The sequence below is a fragment of the Xenopus tropicalis genome, chromosome 10 (assembly GCF_000004195.4).
Source record: "Xenopus tropicalis strain Nigerian chromosome 10, UCB_Xtro_10.0, whole genome shotgun sequence".
NCBI lineage: Eukaryota > Metazoa > Chordata > Amphibia > Anura > Pipidae > Xenopus > Xenopus tropicalis.
Genome location: NC_030686.2, coordinates 8116364 through 8138738, shown reverse-complemented (window position 1 = coordinate 8138738; position 22375 = coordinate 8116364). Strand labels below are relative to the sequence as shown.

Sequence of the window (22375 nt, the reverse complement as noted above, 5' to 3'; positions counted from 1 at the left end):
CAGGATTTAACACTCAAAAATGGTGTCTGGACATGGTGAGACAAAATGTGAAACTTGCTGCCTGTATGTACGTGTGTATGTACATATATATGTTCGCTAGATGTCATTTGGTGGGGTTAAACTTCATGGACAGACCTGAATGAACCATGTAATAACATAAAGTAGGAAGAAGAACAGACCAAGGACACTGCTTGTAACTTGCTAAAGAAAAAAACATTTATTGTTTAGATCATGCAAAGAGAAAAAAAACAAGGCAGAATGACTATGCAGTGAACACGAGCAGATTAAGGTTTCGGCACTCCCATCGCTGGAGAATCTAATAGGCACATATAATGTTAAAAGCTGCTTTTACTGGATAGCATCATGGTTTCAGTGTACTTTCTAAGTGCGATTTAAGGCACAAATCCATCTTTCATAAAACATTTGCCTGTCAGTAGTGATGAGCGAATTGTTTGGCAAAACGGCAGCAAAAATTTGCCATTTAAAAATAATTGGAGAGATAAAAAAGTCACCAAGACAAAAGAGTCCAGAGACAAAAAAGTCACCAAGACAAAAGAGTCCAGAGACAAAAAAGTCACCAAGACAAAAGAGTCCAGAGACAAAATAGTCACCAAGACAAAAAAGTCTAGAGACAAAAAAGTCGCCAAGACAAAATAGTCCAGAGACAAATAAGTCCAGAGACAAAATAGTCACAAAGACAAAAGAGTCCAGCGACAAAAAAAGTCACCAAGACAAAAGAGTCCAGCGACAAAAAAGTCACCAAGACAAAAGAGTCCAGAGACAAAAAGTCACAGAGAAAAGAGTCCAGCGACAAAAAAAAAGTCACCAAGACAAAAGAGTCCAGAGACAAAAAAGTTGCCCATTGACTTCAATGCGTTTTGCAAATTTTTTTGCCGGTTTGTGAATTTTTCCGGCGAAGCAAAACGTGACAGATTCGCTCGTCACTACCTGTCAGTGTCACTTGTACACTGCCCTCTTAGGATTGATGCACACCAGGGCAGTAATACCATATAAGCACCCAAGGCCCCCAGTTGGTATGGCCCTCGGATGCCTACATGGCATGGAGAAGGAAGGCTGAGGTGCGGTGCCTACAGCCCTAAGCCACACCCCCATAATAACATCCCAGTCTAAAGCAGTCCCATAAAAGTCACTGAAAAACCAAAATGTGGGTCCCCTCATCCAGTAAGATTCTGCTTTGTGCCAAGCGCGCACTTGTCCTTTACTCTCCATTATTTCTCTATCACTTCGCTTGACACAACGACTCCATCCACCACTTTCTCGCGTATTTCCCGCACTCTGTAGGAACTCGATCCTAAAGAGAAGAGAAGGAGTCGTCAGTGGGGGCTCAGTTTACTGGCCTAGAACGTATTCTACTTAGAACCCAAAAATGCTGAAGAAACAAAAGGGTACTGTAGATTATACCAAAGGATTGTAAGCTTTTGTGATCAGGGCCAACTGATATATACAGCCTTTTCATGATATTTAATGTAATAATCTGGTTTGGAATAGTTCCCTAAGCCCCGCCCCCTGTTCCCCTGCTGATCTGGCTGACTCCATTGTGACTCAAATAAAATGTAACAGTAAATGTGTTTTAGTCCCTCCTCCCAATCCCACATTTCCCTGCACACGTGATGTCAATAAGGAAAGGAACATCCCAGTGCAATGCATTGTGGGTTATGTAGTTCCTGCATGTTGCCTGTAAGCTGTGGGGAAGTTGTTACAATTTGTAACATCAGTGTTTTAGTCCCTCCTCCCAATCCCACATTTCCCTGCGCAAGTGATGTCAATAAGGAAAGGAACATCCCAGTGCAATGCATTGTGGGTTATGTAGTTCCTGCATGCTGTCTGTAAGCTGTGGAGAAGTGGTTACAATTTGCAACATCAATGTTTTAGTCCCTCCCCCCAATCCCACATTTCCCTGCGCAAGTGATGTCAATAAGGAAAGGAACATCCCAGTGCAATGCATTGTGGGTTATATAGTTCCTACATGCTGTCTGTAAGCTGTGGAGAAGTGGTTACAATTTGTAACATCAGTGTTTTAGTCCCTCCTCCCAATCCCACATTTCCCTGTGCAAGTGATGTCAGTAAGGAAAGGAACATCCCGGTGCAATGCATTGTGGGTTATGTAGTACCTGCATGCTGTCTGTAAGCTGGGGAGAAGTGGTTACAATTTGTAACATCAGTGTTTTAGTCCCTCCTCCCCTGCCAGGAGAGTGCATGTTAGAGGCACAACTGGACCCTCTATAGGTTGCGGCTCATGTTTTTTATTAAAAGATCAAGATTTTTACAATGGAAATTCACCTTTGCTGGATGTAGAACCTGCAGGAGACCCTCGATCAGAAGAAGCCCCTTTACCGTACTGGCTGGTGGATTGGCTGGTGGATTGGGTGGTGGATTGCCTAGTTGATTGGCTGGTGGATTGGCTGGATTTGCTCCTGTGATCAGTATAGGAGAATATACAATTAGCAGCATAGTATAATGCAGAGGTGAGTAGGAATATATAGTAATGTAACTTATTCTTACAGATCCCCATCCAGGAGCTTGCGGTATATCTCGATTTCATTCTCCAGTCTGGCCTTGATGTCCAGCAGCTGTTGGTACTCGGCAGTCTGGCACTCGGACTCTCCTTTCAGTCTTGCGATCTGCTCCTCTATGTTGATAATCATCTCCTGGATACGCGCCAGTTTCACGCAGAAAGCGCCCTCGGTTTCAGCCAGTGTCGACTCCAGGGATTTTTTCTGCCAGGGAAAAAGTTGAATGTTAGATACATTAAAGGGGAACTCCACCCAAACACAACTTAAAGTAATGTCCTCAGCCTGCCTTCAGCCTGCCTCCTCCCAATCCCACAATTCCCTGCAGACCATGTCAATAAGGAAAGGAACTAGGGATGCACTGAACCCACTTTTTTGGGTTCGGCCGAACCCCAAAACCCCAGAAAATCTCCAAGACAATATAGTCCAGAGACAAAAAAGTCCAGAGACAAAATAGTCACCAAGACAAAAGAGTCCAGAGACAAAAAAGTCACCAAGACAAAAGAGTCCAGCGACAAAAAAGTCACCAAGACAAAATAGTCCAGCGACAAAAAAGTCAACAAGACAAAATAGTCCAGAGACAAAAAAGTCCAGAGACAAAATAGTCACCAAGACAAAAGAGTCCAGCGACAAAAAAGTCACCAAGACAAAATAGTCCAGAGACAAAAAAGTCCAGAGACAAAATAGTCACCAAGACAAAAGAGTCCAGCGACAAAAAAGTCACCAAGACAAAAGAGTCCAGCGAAAAAAAAGTCACCAAGACAAAATAGTCCAGAGACAAAAAAGTCCAGAGACAAAAAAGTCACTAAGGAAAGGAACTAGGGATGCGCTGAACCCACTTTTTTGGGTTCGGCCGAACCCCAAAACCCACCATGATGGATTCTGCCGAATCCCGAACCAAATCCTAATTAGCATTTGCTAACTAGGATCGGGAAGGGTTAAAAGTTGCTATTTCCCCCCCCTAAAATGTAACCCTTTTCGAATGCTAATTACCATATGTTAATTTATGCTAATTATGCTAACTGAATCCATCAAAAAAAAAGCTGGATTCGGCCTGAATCCCGAACCAAATCCGGGATTCGGTGCATCACTAAAAAGGAACATCCCAGTGCAATGCATTGTGGGTTATGTAGTTCTTGCATGCTGCCTGTAAGCTGTGGAGAAGTTGTAACAATTTGCAACATCAATGTTTTAGTCCCTCCTCCCCTGCACACGTGATGTCAATAAGGAAAGGAACATCCCAGTGCAATGCATTGTGGGTGATGTAGTTCCTGCATGCTGTCTGTAAGCTGTGGGGAAGTTGTTCCAATCTGTAACATCAGTGTTTTAGTCCCTCCTCCCCTGCCAGGATTACAAATGATGCAGAAAGAGAAGAACAGTTTTGCAGCTGGATTTCAGCATATAAAAATGGTATTTATTCCTACTGTTTGAAGGAACAGATTACAGGGATAGGGATATTAGGGGTTTCTGTGCTGTGTGGGGCTCAATAACACATTTTGGTTCAGAAGCCGGAGTTCCCCCTTAAGTGCTGATATTTACGTATCTTAAATCCCTTGTAGAATGGGAAGAGTATGGAGAGAAAGCACTAGGCACTTCCCATAGGAGCCTGTGGAACTGCAATGTTTGCAGAGAGATCAAAAAGCAAAATGCTAAGCAACACCAGGGCAAAAGTCGGGAGATCGGGGCAAGATCTAATGATACTAAGGGTGTCTATGAAGGTTTTCATTCAACCAGGTCATGGTACATCCAGTAAATCTAGAGCAACTGGACTGTTTGCAGCCTGATAAAGGGGATTAGAAGTAATGCTTGGGGTTTATACTATACCATGGCAAGCTGTGACTGAAGTTCAATTTCCAGAGCTTGGAGTGTCCTTCGGAGTTCTGTCAGTTCGGATTTACTCTCCTTCTGTTGTTCAACCCCCTGGGAAATGCTCTTCTTTAGGTCAGCACTCTGAAAAAAACCAAAGAGAACCCAAATGATATCCGTACATAAGTGTAATGGAGGCAAGCAAACCTTGGGTATTACTAAAAAGCACCAAAAGGGAAACTCTATTGAGCTTTTGGTGCCAGACCATTGTGCCAAAAAGATATTTTAGCCATTGAACCAACATTCATTTTATAACCCTAATGTTCTATTTCCCCAGGATGACCCCTTGTGTCCAACCAGCACCATGGGGCTGATCTATTGCAGATTGGTTCCAGTTCTAGATTGTAGGGTCTAAAAAGCAAGGCCCCCTTGCCCTTATGTATAAGTCTGTATGCATCAGAATTGTTAAGATGTTTCAGCGAAAGCCTGGTGGAGGTATTACACCCAAACAAGAGGCCGTTTAAGACTATGAACTATACATTGTCTACTTGTCTACTAATGGTGGCCATACATGGTGATATTGGTCTAATTAGATTGTTCGGCCCTAGGGCCAATCTATCGAATTACAACATCGGGCATAGGCAACATCGGACTTAGGACTGCATCAAACGAGCCGATGTGGCCCTTGATCCAACAGAAAATCGAGATTTGCCCAATTTTAGGCCAGATATCAGTCGGGTAGGCCCATCGGAGGTACCCATACACGGGCAGATAAGCTGCCAAAGGACCAGAATCAGCATCTGAAATCTGCCCCTGTATGGCCGCCTTTAGGTTTGATTTTGAATTACTTATATTTTGTATTACAGGTATAGGACCTATTATCCATAATGCTTGGGACCAAGGGTATTCCGGATAAGGAATCTTTCCATGATTTGGATCTCCATACCTTAAGTCTACTAAATAACCAATAAAACATTAATTAAACCCAATAGGATTGTTCTGCCCCAATAAGGGGTAATTATATCTTAGTTGGGATCAAGTACAGGTACTGTTTTATTATTACAGAGAAAAGGGAATCATTTAACCATGAAATAAACCCAATAGGGCTGTTCTGCCCCAATAAGGGGTAATTATATCTTAGTTGGGATCAAGTACAGGTACTGTTTTATTATTACAGAGAAAAGGGAATCATTTAACCATGAAATAAACCCAATAGGGCTGTTCTGCCCCAATAAGGGGTAATTATATCTTAGTTGGGATCAAGTACAGGTACTGTTTTATTATTACAGAGAAAAGGGAATCATTTAACCATTAAATAAACCCAATAGGGCTGTTCTGCCCCCAATAAGGGGTAATTATATCTTAGTTGGGATCAAGTACAGGTACTGTTTTATTATTACAGAGAAAAGGGAATCATTTAACCATTAAATAAACCCAATAGGGCTGTTCTGCCCCCAATAAGGGGTAATTATATCTTAGTTGGGATCAAGTACAGGTACTGTTTTATTATTACAGAGAAAAGGGAATCATTTAACCATTAAATAAACCCAATAGGGCTGTTCTGCCCCAATAAGGGGTAATTATATCTTAGTTGGGATCAAGTACAGGTACTGTTTTATTATTACAGAGAAAAGGGAATCATTTAACCATGAAATAAACCCAATAGGGCTGTTCTGCCCCAATAAGGGGTAATTATATCTTAGTTGGGATCAAGTACAGGTACTGTTTTATTATTACAGAGAAAAGGGAATCATTTAACCATTAAATAAACCCAATAGGGCTGTTCTGCCCCAATAAGGGGTAATTATATCTTAGTTGGGATCAAGTACAGGTACTGTTTTATTATTACAGAGAAAAGGGAATCATTTAACCATTAAATAAACCCAATAGGGCTGTTCTGCCCCAATAAGGGGTAATTATATCTTAGTTGGGATCAAGTACAGGTACTGTTTTATTATTACAGAGAAAAGGGAATCATTTAACCATTAAATAAACCCAATAGGGCTGTTCTGCCCCCAATAAGGGGTAATTATATCTTAGTTGGGATCAAGTACAGGTACTGTTTTATTATTACAGAGAAAAGGGAATCATTTAACCATTAAATAAACCCAATAGGGCTGTTCTGCCCCAATAAGGGGTAATTATATCTTAGTTGGGATCAAGTACAGGTACTGTTTTATTATTACAGAGAAAAGGGAATCATTTAACCATTAAATAAACCCAATTGGGCTGTTCTGCCCCAATAAGGGGTAATTATATCTTAGTTGGGATCAAGTACAGGTACTGTTTTATTATTACAGAGAAAAGGGAATCATTTAACCATTAAATAAACCCAATAGGGCTGTTCTGCCCCCAATAAGGGGTAATTATATCTTAGTTGGGATCAAGTACAGGTACTGTTTTATTATTACAGAGAAAAGGGAATCATTTAACCATTAAATAAACCCAATAGGGCTGTTCTGCCCCAATAAGGGGTAATTATATCTTAGTTGGGATCAAGTACAGGTACTGTTTTATTATTACAGAGAAAAGGGAATCATTTAACCATTAAATAAACCCAATAGGGCTGTTCTGCCCCAATAAGGGGTAATTATATCTTAGTTGGGATCAAGTACAGGTACTGTTTTATTATTACAGAGAAAAGGGAATCATTTAACCATTAAATAAACCCAATAGGGCTGTTCTGCCCCCAATAAGGGGTAATTATATCTTAGTTGGGATCAAGTACAGGTACTGTTTTATTATTACAGAGAAAAAGGAAATCAGTTTTAAAATTCTATATTATTTGATTAAAATGAAGTCTGTGGGAGACAGGCTTTCCGTAATTCAGAGCTTTCTGGATAATGGGTTTCCGGATAAGGAATCCCATACCTGTACTTATATTTTTTAATCAAGTCCTTCATTTAGCCATTGGCCATTGAAATGCCATACTGAAGAATATAATTGAGATATACACGCCCACACAATGCCCTCACCATTCTGTTGAAGCGGTCCTCTGCTTCTGCGCGGTTCTTCTGGGCCAGATCTTCATACTGATTTCTCATGTCATTCAGTAATTTGGTCAGGTCGGTACCCGGCGCGGCATTCATTTCCACACTAACTTGGCCGGCCTGGGTCACTTGCATGCCTTTGACTTCCTATGGGGTGAAATTGAGGAATAGATTAATATATTGTGCTTCAGGGCTGCATTATTCTGAATTATTTAACTCCAAGGCTTACATCTTCATGGTTCTTCTTGAGATAGGCAATTTCCTCATTGAGACTCTCCAGTTGAGATTCGTAGTCGGACTTGGCCAGGGTAAGATCGTCCATGACTCTGCGCAAACCATTGATATCGGCCTCCACTGTCTGACGCATGTATTGTTCATTTTCAAACCTATCAAGTTAAAAGCCAGGACATTGCTGTTTAATATTTGCAGTTTTGTTCCACCATGACTATCTGGAAAAATAACTACTTTCTGTCAACGTATAGCATAACTGTTTCTCCCTACCCCTACTTTATACAGAAACTGATTGCTCACATGAGTGTAACAATAGTGACGGATACAGTAATGAGATTCTTAGCAACTTTTCAATTGGTCTTCATTTTTTATTTTTCATAGTTTTTGAATTATTTGCCTTCCTATTCTGACTCTTTCCAGTTTTCAAATGGGGGTCACTGACCCCGGCAGCCAAAAACTATTGCTCCGTGAGGCTCCAGTTTTATTGTTATTGTTACTTTTTATTACTTATCTTTCTATTAAGACCCTCTTCTATTCATATTCCTATCTCTTAATCAAGCCACTGCTTGGTTGCTATGTTAAATTGGACCCTAGTAATCAGATAGATGCCAGAATTCCAAATTGAGGAGCTGCTGAACAAAAAGCTACATAATTCAAAAACTGAAAAAAAAATGAAGACCAATTGCAAACTGTCTTAGAACAGCAGAGAAAAGGGAATCATTTAAACATGAAATAAACCCAATAGGGCTGTTCTGCCCCAATAAGGGGTAATTATATCTTAGTTGGGATCAAGTACAGGTACTGTTTTATTATTACAGAGAAAAGGGAATCATTTAACCATGAAATAAACCCAATAGGGCTGTTCTGCCCCAATAAGGGGTAATTATATCTTAGTTGGGATCAAGTACAGGTACTGTTTTATTATTACAGAGAAAAGGGAATCATTTAACCATTAAATAAACCCAATAGGGCTGTTCTGCCCCCAATAAGGGGTAATTATATCTTAGTTGGGATCAAGTACAGGTACTGTTTTAGTATTACAGAGAAAAGGGAATCATTTAACCGTTAAATAAACCCAATAGGGCTGTTCTGCCCCAATAAGGGGTAATTATATCTTAGTTGGGATCAAGTACAGGTACTGTTTTATTATTACAGAGAAAGGGGAATCATTTAACCATGAAATAAACCCAATAGGGCTGTTCTGCCCCCAATAAGGGGTAATTATATCTTAGTTGGGATCAAGTACAGGTGCTGTTTTATTATTACAGAGATAAAGGAAATTGTTTTTTGTGAATTGATTAAAATGGAGTCTATGGGAGACAGGCTTCCTGTTATTCGGAAATTTCTGGATAACAGATCCTATACCAGTATTTATTAGACAAAAGAAAGATTCTCCACTCACTTCATTTTGAAGTCGTCAGCGGCCAACCTGGCATTGTCACATTGCAGAAGAAGTTTTGCATTTTCTACGGATGCTACAAGGATCTGCAAATGCCAAAAGTGTCTGTGTTAGTCCTCAGAAATGACTTAAGAAAAAGAGGTATTTTCAGCAAAATTGTCAAAGGCAGAGCCCCCCAGCTGCCCCTCTACCCCCTGTGTAGGCAAGGGTTGCTGGGGGACACTCCCATTCAAGCTTATACAGAAGACTAAATGATGGAAATATATCTGAGTCCTTGTTCGACTCCATGCCTTTGCCACTTGTTCCAGACCAGTTGTTAAATGTAACATCTATTGTTTATAATTTACGTAGACTAATTCATAACTTCGTTATTTCATGTTACTATTACATTAACAGGAAGCTTTCCATGTTATGGAGTAACATTTAGATCTGGTTTGCAACCTACCTGAGCTTTTAGGTCATTGATTATGGTATAATATTTGGAGTAGTCCTTTTTCTCTCCGGTTGTGGTTCCCGGGCCGTGCTTTTCATACCATTCCTTAATCTTGCGTTCAAGTTCGCCATTTGCAAGCTCCAGTGCATGGACTTTGTCCAGGTAGTTGGCCAAGCGGTCATTAAGATTCTGCATGGTTTGCTTCTCATTGGCAGAGAGGAGGTCCATTCCACCAGCACCACCACCAAAGCCACCACCAAAACCTCCACCTGCACCACCACCAAAGCCACCACCATAACCTCCACCTACACCACCAAAACCTCCACCTGCACCACCACCAAAGCCACCACCATAGCCTCCACCTACACCACTCCCGAAGCCACCACCATAGCCTCCTCCTGCACCACCAAGTCCACCTCCAAAGCCTCCACCAGCAGCACTACCAAAACCACCACCAAAGCCAGATCCACCAAAGTCACCCTCACCTCCTACACCACAAAAATATTCATTTCCACCATGACCACCCCTGAATCCTCCAGCGCTTGAGTTGGCGTAGGCAGATTTAGTTGACTGTTTCATAGAATAGTGGGACATTTTAGCAAGAGACTGCCTTCCAGTTTAGGAGAAAAGCTTCAGTGGTGAGTGGAACATATGAATAGTTTTTGTTCTTTATATATAAAACCGATGGGTGTGTCACATGTGAATATTATTATTATTATCTATTTTTTTTTTCTAAACAGGTTGGGTTGCTGCAACTGCCTCTGTCTAGATCAATTATAATTATTAATCAACTTGCATCACTTTGCCCTCTGGTCTTTACACCCCAAGGTTGATTGTTATGTGTCTTAATTTTCAGGGTGGAGCAGAGACAACTGTCACTTTGCAGGAGAAAATGCATCTCAGAACATCTCTGCATGGTTTCACTAATGTGATTGCTTTCCAAAGAGAAAATATGATAATAAAATAAAGGTCTGCAACGTTCTGTATTGTAATCATAAGCTTGGGTCCATGTGTATGAGTGTGGGTCATTGCAAAGACACCATGCATACAAAATATTGTGTTTGTCCATATATTGCAATATACAGGTATCGGACCCTTTATCCGAAAACCCATTATTCAGAAAGTTCCGAATTACGGAAAGGTCATCTCCCATAGACTCTATTTTAATCAAATAATTCACATTTTTAAAAATGATTTCCTTTTTCTCTGTAATAATAAAACAGTACCTGTACTTGATCCCAACTAAGATATAATTACCCCTTATTGGGGCAGAACAGTCCTATTGGGTTTATTTCATGGTTAAATGATTCCCTTTTCTCTGTAATAATAAAACAGTACCTGTACTTGATCCCAACTAAGATATAATTACCCCTTATTGGGGCAGAACAGCCCTATTGGGTTTATTTAATGGTTAAATGATTCCCTTTTCTCTGTAATAATAAAACAGTACCTGTACTTGATCCCAACTAAGATATAATTACCCCTTATTGGGGCAGAACAGTCCTATTGGGTTTATTTCATGGTTAAATGATTCCCTTTTCTCTGTAATAATAAAACGGTACCTGTACTTGATCCCAACTAAGATATAATTACCCCTTATTGGGGGCAGAACAGTCCTATTGAGTTTAATTACTGTTTAAATAATTTTTTCAGTAGACTTAAGGTAGGAGATCCAAATTACGGAAAGACCCCTTATCCGGAAAAGCCAGCGTCTTGAGCATTCTGGATAACAGGTCCCATACCTGTACTTTGGTATTCTATCAACTCCAAAAGTCATGGATTTGGTGCATTCCAATATATATACAGGTATGGGGCCTGTTATCCAGAATGCTCAGGACATGGGCTTTTCCGCATAAGGGGTCTTTCCGTAATTTGGATCTCCTACCTTAAGTCTACTGAAAAAATTATTTAAACAGTAATTAAACTCAATAGGACTGTTCTGCCCCCAATAAGGGGTAATTATATCTTAGTTGGGATCAAGTACAGGTACTGTTTTATTACTACAGAGAAAAGGGAATCATTTAACCATGAAATAAACCCAATAGGACTGTTCTGCCCCCAATAAGGGGTAATTATATCTTAGTTGGGATCAAGTACAGGTACTGTTTTATTATTACAGAGAAAAGGGAATCATTTAACCATTAAATAAACCCAATAGGGCTGTTCTGCCCCCAATAAGGGGTAATTATATCTTAGTTGGGATCAAGTACAGGTACTGTTTTATTATTACAGAGAAAAGGGAATCATTTAACCATGAAATAAACCCAATAGGACTGTTCTGCCCCAATAAGGGGTAATTATATCTTAGTTGGGATCAAGTACAGGTACTGTTTTATTATTACAGAGAAAAGGGAATCATTTAACCATTAAATAAACCCAATAGGACTGTTCTGCCCCAATAAGGGGTAATTATATCTTAGTTGGGATCAAGTACAGGTACTGTTTTATTATTACAGAGAAAAGGGAATCATTTAACCATGAAATAAACCCAATAGGGCTGTTCTGCCCCCAATAAGGGGTAATAATATCTTAGTTGGGATAAAGTGCAAGCTACTTTTTTATTATTACTACTATCTAAAGCTCAATGAGATATAAATAAAATACAATATTACTCTAGGCTTTAAGATCCTGAAGTTTGGGCACCACAAGAATGGCCCCAGGACTAACAATACTCTTTAAATAGCCATACTCCCCTCTGAGGCCATTGGCCAACGTGCCAATAATCTTTCCATCCGTCTTGAAATACAAATGGCGCACACAGAGATAATTCATTGTGTCCCTTGCTTAATAGCGGCACGGAAGCGTTATTGCACAATATCAATATTAATTAAGTAAATGATTTTCTGTTGCCAATATTTTTTCCCTTCCAGCCTACAGACAGGCTACGTGTTGCAACACTCACTGATCGGCAATTGAAGATGCCACTTTTGAGACGGGACTGACGCTACTATGTCTGGCGTCCGGGGTGAGGTGAAGAAAATGTGTTTACTCGTCCCTCTGATGTGTGCGATAAATAAAGGGGCACTTGATTACTATGGAAGGTGACATTCTGAGACAATAGGGGACTGATTGGCATTGATTTATTTAGATTTCAGGGCAATTGTGTTGCTGGGGTTCCTAACAGCAAGCAGATACCCTTATGGCTAGGTTTATATTTTTATTATTATTTATCACGTATCATTTACTTTAGACACTCTGCTATTTATTTTCTATTTTTTTTAAACCATTATCTGGTTTACAAACAAACAGAATAGTTACTACCAATGATAGCCCCTGACGAAGTCTCGCGAGATTGTGACGAAACGCGTAGGGTGGGTGTTGATTGGTGACGCACAGGGAAACCATTACTATACACTAGAACAACAGCGTTCTCGCTCTGCACTTACTAGAACGTGGCTCGTGATAGCCATATTTGATAAAGGAGAAGGAAAGTCAATTTGGCATTTAGTGCCGCCTAGAACAATATATTCATTCTGCAGAAAGCATTGCCATACCTGAGTAAACAGCTTTAGAAGCTTTCTCTGTTTGCTTAAGATAGCAGCTGCCATTTTAAATTGCTTCTTTCCTGCAGCTCTAGCTGTTATAGCTCAGATTACACATTCCTAAGGGAGTTGGGAGGGAGTTCTTAGCATTCTGGTGGGAGGGGGGAGCAGGAGAGGGCGGAGGTGGGAGCAGGAGAGGGGAGGGGGGGCGAGAACTGCCCAGACTCTGGCCACGGGAATTAAGACTGTTTCTGAGAGAGAAAGTCAGACACTGGAAAATCATGTTTACAAAAAAAGAGACAAGAAATGCTGTGTTTCTTTTGATAGAGGACTCGGTGCAGCATTACTGTGAGTGCTTATGGCTTATTCCTTCCCCTTTAAGAGTAGTGGTGCATCCGTCCTGTGATGAGTTAACTTCTTTGTAGATATTCTGGTTTTGGCTGGTGACTGAGGATATGCAAGGAGGCCAACTCGTGATAGCCGCAACTGTCATTATATGCGAATATAACTGAAGCACTCTGATTTAGAAGAGTGACTCCTTTTGCGGGTTTTTCCTATTTCTAACCAACCGTTATTATTACTTTGTTAATCACTTGGAAGTGCAAAAAGCCGGGTGGGAGGGTTAGTAAGCTGTAAGGCAGCGAATTGGGGTTAGGGAATGGCTGTGCACAATGTGATGCGACTGTTCACTTTACATTTCCGCCTCCAGAAGCTATCCATTAATTTGGGAAAGGAAAGCCCTGGAGCATGAAAAGGGATCCGAATGACCAGCAGCCAGATTACACTGGTTTATGTTTAGAGATTGGCAGAACCAGGTGCAACTGTGATTAGGTGAGAAGGAAAGGGTTAAGGCAGGAGAAAGCTGGCCTGTGGGGCGGAGAAAGAGAGGGATGTGATGTCAGAAAAAGAAGCAGTCACTTCCTTATATTCTGAGCAGGTAGAAACATCCCACTCACCCTCCCCCTTTTTGCATATTTTGCAAAATGTCAGGAGTTTCTCTTCTTTTTGTTTTCATATTATCTATTAATAACTGAATGTGGATCTTTTCCTGAATGCATTGTTATATTGTGCTTTCTGTATCTTTATACGGTATAAACTTGAGAGTCAGCATTATATTTAATTCATGTTAACTACGATTGCTTGATCCAGGGAATGTTTCCGATTGCCATGGGGGTCAGGAAGAAATTTTTCCCTCTTGAGGCATAATTGGCACCGGCTTCAGGTTGGGTTTTTTGCCTTCCTCTGGATCAAAACAGTGGATATATGATAATGTATTTTAAGTTTTATTTGTCACAGCAGGGGTAGGACCTTGACAAAGTACTGCACAGGTAATTTTAGCAGAGAGAGAGAGGAGGTTCTCTCCTGTGACTGCACGGAGGATTGATAGATACAGATGCTACTACTGCTTGTGCTAGGTGACAGCCTGCTTGGATTTCCTATAATCGAGACACTGCAGATCCAGGACCGGCAGCAGGGCTGCTGAACTTTTCTCATGGTTGGTAATGCAGTTCCTGCTTGTAGCAGAGTTTAGAGCCATCCGCTCTGTAGGTAGAGGCAGTCTAATACTCATTCAAGTCTTTGACGAGGAAGGGCAGAGCATAGTAGCTATTCTTATGGAATTAGGGCTTTAGAATATTGCCTTGGGTTAGGCTGGCAAGGTCCTATTTATTTGACAAAATGTGAATAAATGCTGGGGCCATTTTCTCCACCTCTGCCATTTTGTGCTGGGCTGTGTGCTCCCTAAGAGATCAGCTGACAGGAAGTGATGCAGCTCTAACTGTAACAGGAAGAGGTGTGGGAGTAAAAGGCAGAACTCTGTCCATTCATTGGCTGATGGGGCCTAGCATGTATGTGTGCCTTGGCTTGTTTGTGTGAACCGTGAATCATATAATCTCAAGCTGTTCTATGCAATATATCATTATATAGGCCTGCATGGATCGGGGGTATAGTTTTCCTTTGAGTTGATAGGAAGAAATATCTGGCATCAGCCGGCAACATCCTCTGTCCGTCTCTCCGTCTATCAGACAGGAGAGACATTTTGTTCAAGTCTGTGTGCCGAATTCATCATGCGCAACCAAATCTAATTAGTTGTACCAACCCAGCGTTCTGAGACGTTTCCACTTGTGAATTCTGCCCTGGGGCAGAGGATGGAGGTTAGGTGCAATGCCCCATACTTTGCTGAGCTCTGCTGTATAATTATGTTGTACAACTCCTTGAAGTCAGATAATTACAGTTGCCCTGCAACTAAGTAATAATTGATGATTTTACATACCTATTAATTTATGACCTCATTTCATTCTATGGGTATAGGAGATAATAATATTTATCCCAAATGGCATTGGAATTTTTGGGTACGATATTTAATGGGAACCATTTTCTGGGGAAGAGTTTACAAAAAGCACAAAAATCTAAAGGTGTCCATACACCGGATTCAGGTCCTTCAGACTAATATATGAACAGAAATTGGGCAGATGTTGATCAGGCAGACTTGATCGAGGACAACATTTTTGATTGAGGACAATATTGGGCAGATGTTGATCAGGCAGACTTGATCGAGGACAACATTTTTGATTGAGGACAATATTGGGCAAATGTTGATCAGGCAGACTTGATTGAGGACAAAATTGGGCAGATGTTGATCAGGCAGACTTGATCGAGGACAACATTTTTGAACGTGGACAAAATTGGGCAGATGTTGATCAGGCAGACTTGATCGAGGACAACATTTTTGATCGAGGACAAAATTGGCCCGATGTTGATCAGGCAGACTTGATCGAGAACAACATTTTTGATCAAGGACAAAATTGGCCCGATGTTGATCAGGCAGACTTGATCGAGAACAACATTTTTGATCGAGGACAACATTGGCCCAATGTTGATCAGGCAGACTTGATTGAGAACAACATTTTTGATCGAGGACAAAATTGGCCCGATGTTGATCAGGCAGACTTGATTAAGGACAACATTTTTGATCGAGGACAACATTGGAAAGATGTTGATCAGGCAGCCTTGATTGAGGAAAACATTTTTGATTGAGGACAAAATTGTGCAGATGTTGATCAGGCAGTCTTGATCGAGGACAACATTTTTTATTTTGATCGAGGACAAAATTGGGCAGATGTTGATCAGGCAGTCTTGATCGAGGACAACATTTTTTATTTTGATCGAGGACAAAATTGGGCAGATGTTGATCAGGCAGTCTTGATCGAGGACAAAATTGGGCAGATGTTGATCAGGCAGTCTTGATCGAGGACAAAATTGGGCAGATGTTGATCAGGCAGACTTGATTGAGGGCAACATTTTTGATCGAGGACCATATTGACAATATGTTGATCAGGCAGACTTGATCGAGGACAAAATTGGACAGATGTTGATTGAGCAGACTTGATCGAGGACCACATTGGCTCATTGGTGTGGTCCTTGCTCCGACTTCTTGTATCCCCTTCAATGTAATGCAATCATTTGTCCTAGATTGATTAGTACAATATCACTCACCCAAGGTGGGAATATCAGAGAAAAGATTTGCTCATATGGCGACCTAGCCAAACAAGCATGGCCACCTTCATAAACTCAAATTGAAGGACAAATCTGTAGGGGCAATATAATTTAAGATGTTTGCTTTTAAATAGATGACCTGCAAATACTACCTGCTGATTGGTTGCTTTAGGTTACTGCTCCTGGGCAAACTTAGTGGCTTTTATTACATAACCCCCTTTGTGGGGTTTTTTAGGTGGGGGGTGTTCTTAGGAGGTTTTCCTATTCTTATTCGGATTCTTTTTGTGAGTTTTTTTTATTTGTGCTTTTTATATTGAGCTTTTATTACTAGGCATTCGTGGTTTATAAATAGGAATCCAAATGTCAGGTTTATCAACAGTGATGATTTTCCCTGTATTTTACTGATTATTAAGGGATTCCTTAACGAGCTGTACTGGGACCGGCTGTTGAAAGCTAATGATGGCTGTGCTTTACTGTTATTGGAAGGGAGGATACAGATGGGTGTAGTTTTGGCAGTCACTATAGTTTCTATAAAATCATTTTAAATGTCTTATTCAGCGTTTGGGCCTTGGCTTTAACCTTAAATATTAAATCTAAAAATATTTATTGTAGGCTTATTTTTATGCACATTTAGGATGTAGAAGTGTAACAGTAACAAAGGAGTCATCCGGATGAACTTAAAGGGGAACCAACATTAGTTAAAGACCCCCACATAACCCAGAAACCCCTAATATCCCTATCCCTGTAATCTGTTCCTTCAAACAGTAGGAATAAATACCATTTTTATATGCTGAAATCCAGCTGCAAAACTGTTCTTCTCTTTCTGCATCATTTGTAATCCTGGCAGGGGAGGAGGGACTAAAACACTGATGTTACACATTGTAACAACTTCTCCCACAGCTTACAGACAGCATGCAGGAACTACATAACCCACAATGCATTGCACTGGGATGTTCCTTTCCTTATTGACATCACGTGTGCAGCAGGGGATTGTGGGATTGGGAGGAGGCAGGCTGAGGGACAGGCGCTACTGTTACAGTTTATTTGAGTCACAAAGTAGTCAGCCACATCAGAAGGGGAACAGGGGGCGGGGCTTAGGGAACAGGGGGCAGGGCTTAGGGAACTGTTCCAAACCAGATTATTACATTAAACATCATGAAAAGGCTGCGTATTTTTTAATTGATGTATATTGCAAAGTTGCTTGAAATTATGTTTTCTTTTCAAACACTTACGTTGTGTTTGGGTGAAGTTCCCCTTTAACATTACCAGTCTTTGGTTTTTTACCATACTAATGTTGAATGTCAATATAAAATTCTGAACCTTGTGATGATTTCATGCTTTGCTAGTGAGGCTTTATGATTATATCATTGGGAAAAAAAAAGTTAGGTTGCACAACCCATTGAACCTCCTTTTGGCTGAATGTGAGTGTAAATCCGGTGCAGCAGGTTGTAGCCGTGCCCGGGCTTGCCGGTATGTAGGGTTTCCTCACTGTGGGTGATGGCTGAAATTGCCTCTTTGCTCAGTTCATATTATGGCTCCAGGGGCAACTCCAGCGGAACTAGAATGCCTCTTGTACGTGAGAGGTTATCTCGATTCATTTATCCATCAGTCATGCTTACAGATGCATCACAATTGGATACATTGTGTTATCTTGTACCTGAACAAAAAGTGTAATATATAAATTATGGGGTCATTTAAGACCCTGGGGTAGTCATCAGTGCCAGGATGTGCAGCTTACCCCTGTCTTTACTGCCTGCCTTTGGACTAGCTGTAAGTACCGGCCCCCAATGTGGGCTGTGCCTCCTTATGCCCCCCAACTTGTGAGTTGAAATAATGTGCATGTTAGGGGCAGGTAGTGGGCAGGTAGGGGGCATGAGGGGCCTACACACCTTCCCATGCCCAATTGGTATCTAGCATAGCCTAAAGGTGCCCATACATGGGCCGATTGTAGCTGCTGATATTGGTCCCTTATACCGATTCAGCAGCTTATCAGCCCATGTAAGACAGCAATGACCGGCCTGCCCGACTGATATCTGGTCGGAAATCGGGCAGATATCGATCTGGCAAGTTCAAAAATCTAGTCGGATCGGGGACCGTATCAACTTGTGGACGCGGTCCACGAATCAACAGCGCCTAATACCGGCGTTCTAATTCAATTTAGCCTAAATTCACCCGTAAGTCAATATAGGTATATATAGGTGCAATTGGGTTTGTTTGGAGGGGTTACACTTGATGGTATTTTTGCAGGGTTGCCCTATTCCAGTACACAAATCTCTGGGCAGGGATGTGACATCATTGGGTGGGGCAGTGACGTCAAGTGGTTGGCCTGGTGACTTCGCTGGAGGGGCTCTGACATGGTGATCAGCGATTGCCCGATTACCCCATCAATTTTGGCGAGTCCTATCTGGTTTTCCAAATTGGGAAAACCAAGAACCAGTTCCGGATTTGTAATGGGGGCGCTCCGAGGCCGCCCCCATTCTTCGCCCCCCCCCCCTGCGCATGTGCGAACACCTGAAACCCCGCCCACCGAGCGCACATACACATTTGCGAACAGTAAAAGTCCCATATGGAACAGTGGGGAGAGGTCCCCATTGCTCCGTATGGGAGCAAAATTTAAAAATGGCGCTGCGGCTGGGCGGCATTCCACCCCTATGTTTGTGCCGCCCTAGGCCCGGGTCTTTGTGGCCTCTCCACAAATCCGGGCTTGCCAAGATCACAGGTTGAAACATTCAAAAAAACGGGCAAGTGGCAACCCTAAACCCAAATTAAATATGAATCTATATTTACCACTGACTATACCACCAAGACCACAGAAGACAAAACTGTCTTGCACAGAAATGCGACAATATGACATAAGCGTTCTAACCAGGATCTAAACTACCTTGGTAATGAATGAAGGGCAGTGAGCCAATGCTGTCGTCTTTGTATCTCAATTTCTAAAGAATGCCTTGTGCAATATGAAGAGATAAAATGGCATAAAATTACATAATTATTATGAGACCTAAATGTTCTATATTCCCTATCTGTTACTCTCCCATTAAAACTTGCACAACCTCACCACCAAACCTGACTAACAAATAACCAGACCACACTCCTAATTTCTGTGGAAACGATTAAGAGGGACCAGTGGTCACAGTTTTATTAACTTTTTTATTAAGTTCCCGACACCAAATGAAATCACAAATCCATTCTTTATGAGAGAAGCCCAGGGCCCTCTGCTCTCCTTAGTTTCCCTCTTCTCGCTTATTGACAATTTCAGCAGTTTTGCAAATTTTTGGGCAAAGTGAAACAGGACAGATTCACCCATCGCTAAACATGAGTATCTGGATATTTTAGGTCACACAATGTAAATATAAGTATAATTAGCCCTTATTGGGGGCAGAACAGCCCTATTGGGTTTATTTAATGGTTAAATGATTCCCTTTTCTCTGTAATAATAAAACAGTACCTGTACTTGATCCCAACTAAGATATAATTACCCCTTATTGGGGGCAGAACAGCCCTATTGGGTTTATTTCATGGTTAAATGATTCCCTTTTCTCTGTAATAATAAAACAGTACCTGTACTTGATCCCAACTAAGATATAATTACCCCTTATTGGGGCAGAACAGCCCTATTGGGTTTATTTCATGGTTAAATGATTCCCTTTTCTCTGTAATAATAAAACAGTACCTGTACTTGATCCCAACTAAGATATAATTACCCCTTATTGGGGCAGAACAGCCCTATTGGGTTTATTTAATATTTCAGTTATTCTTTAGTAGACAAAGGGACACATTTACTAAGACACAAATTCGAATCCGAATTGGGAAAATTCCGATTGGAAAACGAACATTTTGCGACTTTTTCGTATTTTTTGCGAAGTTTCGGTGCCTTTACGACTTTGCGGAAATTGTCGCGACTTTTTCGTTACCAATACGATTTGCGCGAAAAAACGCAAGTTTTTCTTAGCCATTACGATGCTCGTATCTTGTCGCGACTTTTTCGTATTGAGCGCTCGTAAGCGGCGGGCGAAACTTTAAGACTTAGCATGATTTTGGAAGCCTCCCATAGGACTCAATGGCACCCTGCAGCTCCAACCCGGCCCAAGGAAAGTCTCCCATAGGGCTCAATGGCACTCTGCAGCTCCAACCCGGCCCAAGGAAAGTCTCCCATAGGGCTCAATGGCACTCTGCAGCTCCAACCCGGCCCAAGGAAAGTCTCCCATAGGGCTCAATGGCACCCTGCAGCTCCAACCCGGCCCAAGGAAAGTCTCCCATAGGACTCAATGGCACTCTGCAGCTCCAACCCGGCCCAAGGAACGTCTCCCATAGGGCTCAATGGCACTCTGCAGCTCCAACCTGGCCCAAGGAAAGTCTCCCATAGGGCTCAATGGCATTCTGCAGCTCCAACCCGGCCCAAGGAAAGCCTCCCATAGGGCTCAATGGCACTCTGCAGCTCCAACCCGGCCCAAGGAAAGTCTCCCATAGGGCTCAATGGCACTCTGCAGCTCCAACCCGGCCCAAGGAAAGCCTCCCATAGGGCTCAATGGCACTCTGCAGCTCCAACCCGGCCCAAGGAAAGTCTCCCATAGGGCTCAATGGCACTCTGCAGCTCCAACCCCGCCCAAGGAAAGTCACCCATAGGGCTCAATGGCACTCTGCAGCTCCAACCCGGCCCAAGGAAAGCCTCCCATAGGGCTCAATGGCACTCTGCAGCTCCAACCCGGCCCAAGGAAAGTCTCCCATAGGGCTCAATGGCACTCTGCAGCTCCAACCCGGCCCAAGGAAAGTCTCCCATAGGACTCAATGGCACTCTGCAGCTCCAACCCGGCCCAAGGAAAGTCTCCCATAGGGCTCAATGGCACTCTGCAGCTCCAACCCGGCCCAAGGAAAGTCTCCCATAGGGCTCAATGGCACTCTGCAGCTCCAACCTGGCCCAAGGAAAGTCTCCCATAGGGCTCAATGGCACTCTGCAGCTCCAACCCGGCCCAAGGAAAGTCTCCCATAGGGCTCAATGGCACTCTGCAGCTCCAACCCGGCCCAAGGAAAGTCTCCCATAGGGCTCAATGGCACTCTGCAGCTCCAACCCGGCCCAAGGAAAGTCTCCCATAGGGCTCAATGGCACTCTGCAGCTCCAACCCCGCCCAAGGAAAGTCACCCATAGGGCTCAATGGCACTCTGCAGCTCCAACCCGGCCCAAGGAAAGCCTCCCATAGGGCTCAATGGCACTCTGCAGCTCCAACCCGGCCCAAGGAAAGTCTCCCATAGGGCTCAATGGCACTCTGCAGCTCCAACCCGGCCCAAGGAAAGTCTCCCATAGGACTCAATGGCACTCTGCAGCTCCAACCTGGCCCAAGGAAAGTCTCCCATAGGGCTCAATGGCACTCTGCAGCTCCAACCCGGCCCAAGGAAAGTCTCCCATAGGGCTCAATGGCACTCTGAAGCTCCAACCCGGCCCAAGGAAAGTCTCCCATAGGGCTCAATGGCACTCTGCAGCTCCAACCCGGCCCAAGGAAAGTCTCCCATAGGACTCAATGGCACTCTGCAGCTCCAACCCGGCCCAAGGAAAGTCTCCCATAGGGCTCAATGGCACCCTGCAGCTCCAACCTGGCCCAAGGAAAGTCTCCCATAGGGCTCAATGGCACTCTGCAGCTCCAACCCGGCCCAAGGAAAGTCTCCCATAGGACTCAATGGCACTCTGCAGCTCCAACCTGGCCCAAGAAAAGTCACCATACTGAAGCTTGAATGAATCTTTCGTACTCGGCGCGAAATCTGCGAAAAAGTCGCGACTTTTCGCGCAAGTATTAACGCTACAAAAAAATCGCCAGATTTTGCGCAATATTCGGAATGGCAACGAAAAAGTAAGGTATGAAAATCTAAATTATTGTAAGATAACACCAGGTTCCGAGCATCCTGGGCTCTAGACTGTAAGCTCTTGGGAGGCTAAGAGCGAGGTGCATGGTGTATAATTTATGGGTTGTGCTAATGTTGTGCCCCTGGTTTCCTGCATAGCCGTGGCTACATTT

The 22375-nt window shown here is 42.5% G+C and overlaps 1 protein-coding gene across 1 annotated transcript; it reads right to left on the bottom strand.

The window, feature by feature from the left end:
* Positions 1-194: 194 nt before the first annotated feature.
* Positions 195-10043, bottom strand: krt57 (keratin 57). Its single transcript, XM_031894699.1, has 8 exons — positions 9403-10043; positions 8961-9043; positions 7557-7713; positions 7313-7474; positions 4356-4481; positions 2524-2738; positions 2302-2435; positions 195-1312 (listed from the first exon to the last, which is right to left on the bottom strand). Exons 1-8 carry the CDS (start codon positions 9982-9984, stop codon positions 1230-1232), a joined length of 1542 nt encoding a protein of 513 aa, XP_031750559.1. The 5' UTR covers positions 9985-10043; the 3' UTR covers positions 195-1229.
* Positions 10044-22375: the final 12332 nt, after the last annotated feature.